This window comes from Austrofundulus limnaeus, unplaced genomic scaffold, assembly GCF_001266775.1.
Source record: "Austrofundulus limnaeus strain Quisiro unplaced genomic scaffold, Austrofundulus_limnaeus-1.0 Scaffold12, whole genome shotgun sequence".
In the NCBI taxonomy this organism is placed as follows: Eukaryota; Metazoa; Chordata; class Actinopteri; order Cyprinodontiformes; family Rivulidae; genus Austrofundulus; species Austrofundulus limnaeus.
In genome coordinates, this window is record NW_013952414.1 from 3,610,369 (window position 1) to 3,621,740 (window position 11,372).

General features: G+C 38.8%; 1 protein-coding gene across 2 annotated transcripts in view; it reads right to left on the minus strand.

Annotated features, from left to right (window-relative positions):
* Window positions 1–11,372, minus strand: part of stau2 (staufen double-stranded RNA binding protein 2) — a gene marked incomplete at its 3' end in the record, with an annotated part of 94,111 nt that overhangs the window by 22,831 nt on the left and 59,908 nt on the right. For both annotated transcript variants that reach the window (XM_014002338.1, XM_014002339.1), the window contains 1 exon segment: window positions 2,099–2,212. In XM_014002338.1, the coding sequence (XP_013857792.1) occupies window positions 2,099–2,212 (114 nt within the window).

Here is an 11,372-nt window from a genome sequence, read left to right on the forward strand (position 1 = left end):
TCCGTCTGTGTAAAAGGCTAGTAGTCATGTTGAAATAATGCTGAAATATATCGGAGCGCCGAGGCGTGTAATCTCAAATGTACAACTATCTGACTTAACAAAAATGATATGACTTTTTGAGTGGTGCAAAAAGCTCTGTTTTATCCAAAATGGAAATCCTGAAGACAGATGTTTTTGACTCTGATACTTCCAGCAACACCATAGTGTCTCACATGTTCAGCAGATGGCAGAGAGTGGATGGCACACATGTTGTTCAGATGCATATCTATCACACAGACAATCCAGACTATCCGCACAAAGTCAAGTATCATAGCATTGAAGGAATGTGGTGTCTTATATATAGGAACTGTGTGTGCACATTTGACTTTTTTAATCCTAGTCAATGAAGCAGACAACACTGTTTACAGAAAACGTTCCATTTTTATAAAATGTTAAACCTGTGCTCTAATTTCCCAGTCAGACTCCACCCTCATTATAAATAYACTCCTATTATATTCAAGGTTATTGACACTGATAAACATAAAGATAAAACAGTGCCCCAGATTTTAACCTGTCCAACTTATTCAATACGCCATCACCTTTTTCTGTGTTAGTGAGATGAGTACAAACGTACCGTAGTTTAAAAAACTACATTTTTAAAGAAAAAGAAGTCCAGTTTTTATTTTTGTGACTTTATTCTACACTTATATTCATATCTTGATCCAATTTTCTTTCTACATCATCTTCACAGGTAGGACGAAGATTTCCTTTGGCAAATGATCTTTATCAGTTACTTTTGTCTACATGACACAAACCTTCCCAGAAGCACAGATAACACTGCAGGAAACTCCCTGGTAAGGTGTAATTCCACACAGACAGAATCTCCATGTTAACGTGCAAAGCGTGTGGGCAGCAGTTTTTTTTTTAAATTTGTTAGCAAAGATATTCCCCCTTCTACTTTATCAAACGTACAACACCTAATTGAATATTTTGTCTGGAACGTGAGTGTGCTTGTGAGAGTTGGTGACGAGGCCTACAGGTGTGGAAAACACGTGGAACTCCATCAAACCATAGATTACCATTAGAGAAGCACAATACATCAACATAAACTGTGCAAAGAGATCCTGGACATGGACCAGCAGATTAGGGAACTTAATATGCCAACTTCGAGGGCCTTATTTGTATCTCAACCACACACCCATCCTTAGTATGCATATCCAGTGCCTGTGTCACTATCACGRTAGTGAACAGCCAGCAAAATGAGCGACGCCTCAAGRTCTGTTCATATGTCGGGATTTGAGGGGCTGCCGATGTTGACCCTTTATTGTTAGGTGCTCCCTTTGTGGCCAAACACTTCACTGTACTGCGAAGGGGGAAAGAAAGGCCTTCTCTAACAGTCGGTCATGCCCCAGTGCTCCTGGCAACAACAGGTCCCAAGGACGCAGACCGTCCTGCCCTATATTGGCTTGGCTCTCCATTAGCGGTGGCGACACTAGCCCCCCGTCAGCTGTCCCATTCTGGGGCCGAGTCGGCCCTTTATTAAAGCTTTGAAGACTGCTGAACAAAGGGGTGTCCTATGTTTAGATGATAGAATGTAAGCAACTGGTTTTCTGCTTGGGCAACACAAGACAAAGAGCCTCCTTCAGAATACAGGGAGTACGCATAAGAGAATGAGTGAGAAAACTAGAGAGGGAGAAAGAAAGAAAAAAAATGAGGGGTTCATACCATGTTGGAAGGATACTCTATGAGATGCCTGCAGTGGGGTGGATTAAAAAAAAAACTAGAAGCCTTATTATTACAGGTGGCTCGGATGCTCTGAGATTAAAAATTGCAGAGCCAAAACTTTCCTTGGTTATAAAAGAATGTGAGCATTTGTTGTAATCTCATCACGGCCAAAGGCTAAACCACATTACACRTTACTGGGTTTTATACCGACACCCCCTTCACCCCAAAAAGCTGCAAACTTCTGCAATACATGCTTAAAATGTAAAAAAATAAATAAAACTAGACAAGTATAAGTAGAGAAAAGGATGCATTCAATTAAAAAATAAACATTTTAAGTATTAATGTGAGAGCTTTTGAGCAAAATTGATGTTATATTTTTTGCACGCTTACATACCTGGTCATGGCTGGCTTGGAGGGTGCTCCCGGTGCCGTGGAAAGTCATTTGCACTGGGGATAAGGTCAAGTAAGTCACAAACTCCTTCCCATTCTGTGCATCACTGTACTGCACCTGAGGAAGAAGGAGGGGGAAAAACACTCAAACTCATGTCACAGAAAGGAACAGAAACATTCAGGTGTTCAGTGATACAATCTTGATAGTAGAATGTGATTGGCTTCCCATCTAATCTTACATGTCATTGTCATGGCTAGGTATTTGTGGATAATTATTCCTCGGCACACATAAATGGTAAGAAAGGCGATGAGTCAATGTTTGTGTGGTTTTACGAGGGAGCACCCGAGGTTGAGATCATGTGACCTCAGAATCTAAAGGCCAACTCTGCAGGCATTTTTAAATGTTGTGCAATCAGGACTATTCTGACACGATGTTCCTCTGGGACAGTTTACTTTTGAGATGTAAGGGCATTTACCAACACTGTTTGTCTGCCCTACTTCTCGCTGGCTCTGCCCCAAAGTTCGTCTGTGCGTTTGTATGGGTTTGCATGTGTTCGCTCGGCTTACTTATTTCCCAGASAGCTGCAGGCATCCTAATAAATAGCACAAAGAAGGGAAATATCTAACTAATTCAAACAGACAAAAGCGCAGAAGGATTGAGAGGGGATTCCAATTTGGCTTTGCACTTCAATATGAATAATGAAAACGGTAAGCTTGCAGATATAGAAGATGYAATCTGAAGGCTTCCCATAAACTGAATGAACTTCAAACTACTCCGTTGAATCGACTTATGTAAGTCATATGTTTATTTCAACACTAAAAAGTTCTAACAGTTAGTTACTATTGAGGTAGACTGACTAATCATTGATCAAGTAGTGTAATTTTTTTTAATAATCAGCCAGGCCTGAGTATACTGAGCCAACAAAGAAGCACTTGGCAACWGTGTTGTCACACATGATACTACACACTTGCATTGATCAAATAGCACCATGATGTTTGTRTATAGCATAACAATGGCAGACCTCAAAGAAAGATGACTATAATATTGAGTTGCAACTGTAGGTTATTTTTTTCCTYATATTCTGTTACAGTCATGTGTCAATGATAAGCAACACATAAAGGGGAAAGGAAAAAATAAAGAAAATCAGTCCAAAGAACACTAATCAACTGTCCTATCAGACAACCTTGTAAGAAAATGTGTTGTTACTTTGCAGCTGAAGCAYGCACAGGAGAAAAATTAAGATTTTAGACGTGAACATTTATTTTCACACATAACTCTGGTCCATTCTGGGAGATCCAGGAAATGGCAATAAATCACACATGACCAGAGTCAAGTCCCACCCCAGATATTACGTCACAATAAACAACGAAGCAAAGACCTATGTAATACATTACATTTTTCTACTTTTGAAGCAAGGCACGTATAAAGATAGAGACTTGTAGATTTTTTAATCTGTTTAAAATAAATTATGACAATCGATCAGAAAGTATAAAATATGAGAGTATATCTAAAATTCAAAAATAACACAAAATATTCATCAATCAATGTTACTGTGATGCAACAGAATTATATTGCCCAGGCTTTTTTTTTTATCTTAAAATTTTACTATATGTGGAAATACTGTTAATGTGGTGGGGAAAAAAAGATAAGGCAAGAAAGATCAAGCTTGTGGAATTTATTAAAAAAGAAGAAGAAGTTAAGCAGAAAATCCCAGGGCTACAAGCAGCAGATTACGTCTTAACAAAGATGATCAGATAATGACTTTAAACAAAGCTTATCAGGAAAAAAATAAGTACCAGTAGACTCGTCTGGACTGGAGGGTCGTTTTACTTAGAGGGAAGCATGATCTTGCATAAAACTGAGCAGAAGCACAATACATAATAATTCTGCTACCRACTGATGAAGACACAAATGATAGATGAACTGTACTTATATAGCACCTTTCTATCCAATCAGGACACTCAAAGAGCTTTACAACACAATCTGCGCCCTCATTTACTCATTCGTTCAGCAGTTTACAAACAATAAATCTACAAACTGAATAAATCATTCTATGAAGACTAATCAATCGACACGTGACTGAACAGGGATGGAGCCAAACCCCTAGCTATCTCATCGGAGGATGATTGTGATAACCACTCAGCCCACAAATACCAGAAGAGCATTCAGTAAATCTTATTTTCTATAACAGTTTGCAGCATTTGAATTTATTTACAATTAATGCTTTGGTTTCTCTTAATATTTATTTTGGCAGCGTACATCTGTGTGTTTACTTTGTGTGCGTTTGTACACCAAATCTCATCACTGAGCTCTCCGTCACATGTGTGTAYGCACATGAACACACAAGCCGGTTGGTCGTATACGACCTGTGACTGAAAGCTTCCAGAGTTTGTGTGTGTGTGTGGGTGTGTGTGTGGTTTCTTTCAGAATAATTTATGGCCAGCCAGACAGACACATGGAAGTCTGGCTGGCTGATCATAATTCACACACCAACACTGTGAGATATGAATATCTGTCCGTGAAAGCACGAACAACCACCCAGTTGCATACGTCCAACACATGCTGGCATGCACGGGCGTTCAGATGAGATGGGCTCACGGTGATAAATTGTGGAATGCTATCTGTTATGAGGATGAATGATGAATGTTGTAAAGTCAACCATGGAAAAAAGCCTTCCCAGACAGGTTAATCTCTAATAAATTCTCCAGGCTGGAGGAAAAAAAAGGGGGGGGGGAGTAGTTGTGCTAGAAATAATTATATTTAATAAATATTTCCACGACAGTAGTTTAAGAGTAACAATACAATAATTTGGTTATAAAAGCCCTATGATGGCAGGTCTGAAAATACCCTGTATAAACAAGCTGAGAGAGTAATTACGTACTGTGTTTTAAATATGTCTCGTGTTTTTTCACCTTTGTTTAGAATCCCGTGATGTATGATTTAATCATGCTGGTCAGTGGGCACTCTGCTCGGTTCATCTGTTGCAAAGACTCCAGCTGAACTGGCGCCCCTACGATGGTGTTGGAAGAAGTATCTGTTGCCTTACAACCTTTTATTGCAAGGTCATTTGTATTTACCAAATTCATAATGAATCCCAATAAAAACTACAAAGTACAACACAAGTTTAACTTGTGTAAACAAACAATGAGCTTTTTATGGTTTGTGGCAATAACATTAAAAGAGTACAACTTTTATTTAGTTAAATGTTAAACATATTAAATGCTAGTTTTGCATGTTTTAAGCCTAAACCAGTCCTTTGATCAATAATATGTGATAGTAATTACATTCATGAGCATTGATTTTTATATATAGGGTTTTAATAATGCCACTTTTTGTTTGTTTTGTTAAACCTTGTGTAAAAAATAAAAGAGTGGGGCCTTCTTTCTACATTTTTATTTGGTTCAATTCTAAATATACTACAATGAAGTTTTATTTCATGAACATCATACATGTCAACCCCTTTGGACGTTTGCCTGTATAAACAGACTCAAAAATCCATACGTTTTGCTAAAAAAATCCATACAACTCGCACCATGGAGGGGTCAGAACAGGTTGGAAGATGGCTATTTGATGTTATCTATTTTTTTTTTATCATCCTACAGGCTACATGTTAGATAAATTTGAAAAAAAAAATCTGTAAGACTTGAAAAAAACCCATAAGATTGCTCTATTCATCCATATACCTGCAAAATGACGTAAAATCCTTATAACTTGCGGACAATCCATACAACTTGACATGTATGCAACATACTCAAACACAAGAAAGACTGACATGAAATTACAGGAAACTATCAAAATTATTTCTACAATCCACTCTATGAGCTGACTTTTTTTTTACTATTCCTTGGCTGCAAAGCTTTCATTTTCTCCTTTTTATTCTTTTCAGGGATCTCTAAACCTGTTAACGGTGCTGCGTTTAGGCTGTACGAGACAATGGACTGCATACGTAAACATGATGTGTTTCAAAAATCAGCCAAATTCTGCTAACAACTGCAGAATTGGCAGGTCACCAAACATCACCCCGAGGTTCTTCTTTCTTGGTGGTTTTTTGATAAAATAGAGTGCCTGATTACTCAGAGGTCTTACCAACGTCTTTGACCGGCAGGCAGGAAAGAAACTGACTGACCTGGCACCATCAGAGAATCCCACAGGATCGTCTCATTTGTGAAGGCGGCGGAAACTAAAATAACGAGCATCTTAAAAACAAAACGTCTTTTCTCAAATCCAGCCCGTCTGTTCTGAGTGCATATTTGCATGCATCTGTGAGTGCATGCATTCTAAACAAGCCCAACTAATCATCCCTGGTCTCATCACAAAACACAGCCTCTAATCCACTTCCTTCTGAGACAAAGAAGCAGAGGAGTTATGCAAGACCTGCAATTGATCGGTGGCACTAATGTGGAGCGACCTCTGACATCTGGCTTCTAAAGCAGGATGGTTCCTCCCTTAATACCAACGGCCTCCTTCATTTGAACAAATTCAAACACGCACAAACTAAAGCTGCAATCAAAATCAGCTTTCATGAAAGCATGCTAAACGTTGTCAAACAAACAAATCAACGTGGGTCAACAACTAAAATTAGTCATTTGCCATGAAATGAATGCAAGAAGAAAAAAAGACAGAAGGATGGAGATAAATGTGGGGAGGTAGACTGATGCATTATTCAAGTTTAAATACACCTGAAACACACAACAGGAAACAACCGGACCAAAAACCTCTAACTTGAGAGGAGGTTGATCATCAAAGAGCACAAAAACAAGTTTGACTTAATAATGAGCTCGCCCTCTCAGCTGTGGAAAGCTGACTTTGTTTGTGAAAAGCAATTAGGCTCCACAAAAAGCCACTTCATTGGGGTCAAGAGTATTTAGGAACACTATTAATCTTCCTTCCACTTCCAGTAATAGCAGGATGTTGAGGAAAACAAAAGGTTTTACTCTGAAAACACACTCAACATTTTAGTTCTAAATAAAAAAAGAATACACAAAGCAAGCTCTGCTGAGATCAGTCTGCTGATGAGAAGTTGGTTTCTCAAGAGCAGGTTAAAAATAACTGACCAGAAAACACACACGCCTTTGTCTCTGCGCCGTCTCCCCCAAGAACAAAATTTGTCCAATCTCCTTCCACGAGTTATTTGATTATTTTTGTAAGGTTTATTTGACCATCTTTATAAAGTTTTGCAGGAGCAGTTGTAAAAAGGTTTTTTTTTCTTTTCCAACAGCCTCGTCCATCTGCTCCAGAGAACAGCTCGCTGCAGCCACTTTTCATAAACAAACAYGCCCACAAGGTTGTGACCAATCACACAGTACTTGGTGCATACCCTGTCTTAGGGCTGTGCACTAGAGAGACGTTAAGCCTGTTTTATAGTTGACGCGTAACACCGGGCGCGAGAGGGAGCGCGCCAAAAGTGACGCAATCGCGCCGTCCCCGCCCCTGCGTGTTGTCGTGCACCTCCGTAATTTTGAAACTCCACAAAGGCTGCACGCCACTCGTCGCGACGCTGAACAGGTCAGAATGTACCGGCATCTATATGATCCCTCCATGAGAGATCATAAAGACAACCAGATGGCACAAAACTCATGGAAGGAAATAGCAATGGCTTTAACGGCTTTAAAGAAAGTTAATATGCCGGAAGACATGGAAAAATATTTGCGACCTGTTTGTTAAAGCCAAGAAGAAGGTCAGCAGAAGTGGTGATCCTGGAGGAAACAAACCAGTGTGGATCTCAGTTCGTGAAGCACAGAGAAACAGATAATATGGAGAAAGAGGTAAATGTGGTTACTTCAGAACAGTGCACAACTATAAACGCACACAGCACGCAACTTCCGGGTGCGAGCACTCCGCGGAGCATGCACGAATGCCCAGAGCGCAACTGTAACCAAGCCTTTACATATGGCTGCAGTAAACCGGAAGTAAAGTCGTGAACTCGCAGGGACACATCTCAGGACAATGGAGAGAAGTTATCAAGAACATGCTGCTACCATCAGGAAAGTTGTAATTATTCTGTCACATCAACTAGTATTTGCGATGCTACACGCTGTCTGGAGACGTAGAAAAAGAAACGCAATTCTCTTTGCATTACGGGAATATCCGTGAAGACGCCGACAGCGGGAGCAGTGTTCAGCTGCAGCCGCAACAATTAATGGACAGCAGGAACAGCTGATCGAGGTAAATTTGCGCTACGTCAGAACTTATGCGGCAAAATGTGTTTCTATCTCAACTTTTGCGCAGTAACTCATTTTCGGAAAATCCAAAAACCACCTCAAGCGAGCGTAAATTTTTTTTTTTTGCAAAACTGAGGAAGTTTTTGCAAATTTTGTCATTTCCATCCACCTTATCTAAAGCGATGCTTCAAAACGCGCATTAAAAAAACGTTGATGTTGACTATGATGATGTTGACACGGCTATTGACTAAAATCTGGGCTTTATGGATGGAGCACATTTAGAAAGATGTTACGCAAATTTTTATASCCAAAAAGAAATGAACAACTTTCAGTTTTATGTTTTCATGTCTTATTCACTTTGTGGCCACAGTACAATCGCTGTAGTCAATTTAAAATGAAGACATGTAATTAGAATGACTGTAGAAAACAAAATCCAGACAACTCACTTATTGATTTTAACCACTGTGCTGTTTTTCTGGTTTTGTTTTTCCGGCACATATTAAAATATTTTTAGAGATTTTTGGCCAATGACGCCACAAATTTGTGTTTTTCTCAAAATGTTTCCCCCATCAGTAAACTGTTGTGAAAATACTACAGGGTTTGCCTTGTGAAAAAGCTCTCTGACTACAGGCAGACTTAAAATTGGTGAAATAATAAAAGCCTGAGCATTTTTGAGAAAAGGAATTTGCGTGCGGATAAAGCACAGTATTGTTTAAAATTCCAAACAAAATGCTTAGGTTAACATGCCCTGGGTCTCCTCGCGCTGAAACTGCACTGGCATCCCTGCCAAGCACTCAGAATTCAGCGAAACACGATGAATACAATCAAAATACAACAACAGAAGAAAGGAAAGTAAAAACTGATTATGCTGCATATTCGAATGCGTGATGTGCTGTGCTGGCACTTGAGGGTATTTGATTTAAAGGCTTGCAAATAGGCTTGATTGCAGTGTAAAAACATCACCAGTCAGTTTTCCAAAGACACACACAGACCCAGGCACACACATCAACACGCGTTCAGAGGGCCACCATGTAAGCAGCGTCTGCGCACCGAGCCAGCACAGCATTAGCGATGTGATTTATACCACCGACAAAACTTGTTTTCGAAGATCGCTCCTCACACAAATATGCCGCAGACTGCAGCTGGAAGCCATCACCGTGCCGCAGAAATGAAACGTGGCGAGATTAGTCAGCCCAAGATGTATTTTCTAAAGCAAATCCCTGAGTAAACAGAGAGTGGAGGAATGAGACGATGACAAGAAGGTTGGAGACAAACTGTTAGTCTTTGAACGCTCGCACCGGATCACACGTTTGATCTTGATGCAGAGGGATGAGCGAAGGAGATCGGGGAAGGACGAGAAGAAGGTGGAAAGAAAAAGGGTGTGTTTTGGCATGTGCGTCGAAACTACCAGGCAGGGTGCTAGGTGTAGTTGGCACCGCTTGAAGTGGGATTTTTTTTTTTTCCCGACGCGGCCGGTGAAGGAAGTGGGGAGAGAGAAGAACAAACAAAGTGAAAGTGCGAGAAATCCTGGGAACTGTAGTGAGTGGATATCAACACCAGCCTCCCGCCAAGGAGAGTGTTTTCATTAACATGGGATTTCCAACAAACGTTTTGACTTCAGCCCAACGAAGAGCACGTCCCTCCCAGTTCTCTAAATTAATCTAGTTAAACTTGTTGTGGATTAAAAAGAAACAGCTGATTAAAATCATAGATGCTTTACTGTTTAAAATAACAAAAAATGATCAAACCTAAAACATTGATGTACTAAAATATAATACAACTGTATTATAGAATAGAATAGAATAGAATAGAATAGAATAGAATAAAACTTTACTGTCCACCATAGTGGAAATTTGTCTTTGGCTCATTAGACATGTGATATACTAAAATATGCAAAACAACACATCAAACACAACTCTAAAAAAAAAAAAACTATAAAAATTCCTAAAACAAGTTCATAAAAAACATTTATAAAAAAGAATTAAAATATAAGATTTAAAATACCTCCACCCCCAACATCTATCACATGCAATCGCTTAGTTTGATTTAGAATAGTGATGGCACTTGGGACAAAAAAAAAATACTTGGCCTGGTAAAAATACTTTTTGCCAGAGGAACTCTACATCATCTCCCAAACTTCAAAGGCTCAAATTGACTAAAAAGAGGTTGTGAACTATCTGCAGTAATTTTCTTAGCTTTCCTTCTTGTCCTGTCAGTATAACGGTGGATCACAAACGTTAAAGGTTTTCTCTTTAAAGCTTATCTTTATCCACCATATTTAAAAAAAAGCATTTTATGTTTTTAATCCTCAGTCAATTAAATGCAATATTTTTTATTACTGAAATTTTTAAAAAGCAGCCTTTTTGTACCGATTTTACTAAATTCTTTCTGCAAACTCGCATGAGAAAGAACACTGTTATGTTGCGTTTAATGTAGGCCAATAAAACACTAACATTTTTACGTTCAGCATCACAACTCTGTCATTGATTTGGATTAAAAAGGTACGTTCATTCTGCCTGAAGGTTTTGTATTTTTACCTCGTGTCTTAGCAACACTTCACACTCCGTCGAGAATGCAATCTTAACTCAAGAAAAGCATTGATTTTGTGGCACAACGTTGTTGCTACGGTGTTGCAGAGTCGGTCGGAAAACTGTTATTTAATTTAATTTAATTTTTTTTACGTCTTACAGGCTCAGATATAAAATAAAAGAGAAGCTGAGTATTATTTTTAAAACAAATCCGTGAGATTTTACCTTTAAACATCCAGTTATAGTTTGTTCAGAGAAAGTTCTTACAATTTTAAAGTACTTGAGATGTTTATAAAACCTAAAATTAGGGCTGTGTATTGGCAAGAATTTGGCGATACGATACATATCATGACAGAGGGGTCACGATACGATATATCCCGATATATTGCGATACTATAAGCAAGGCGATACATTGCGATTTTTTTGTCCAAAAATTTTATTAAATAAAAACCTGTTACAGGGGAAAAAAATGAAAAACCAAAATTCATTGTCTCAGAAAATTCTAATATTACATAGACATACGTTTGATACATTTAGCTGTGTTCTGTTTTGTATGTATTTTATTTTGTTTGTTTCATATTTCTTATT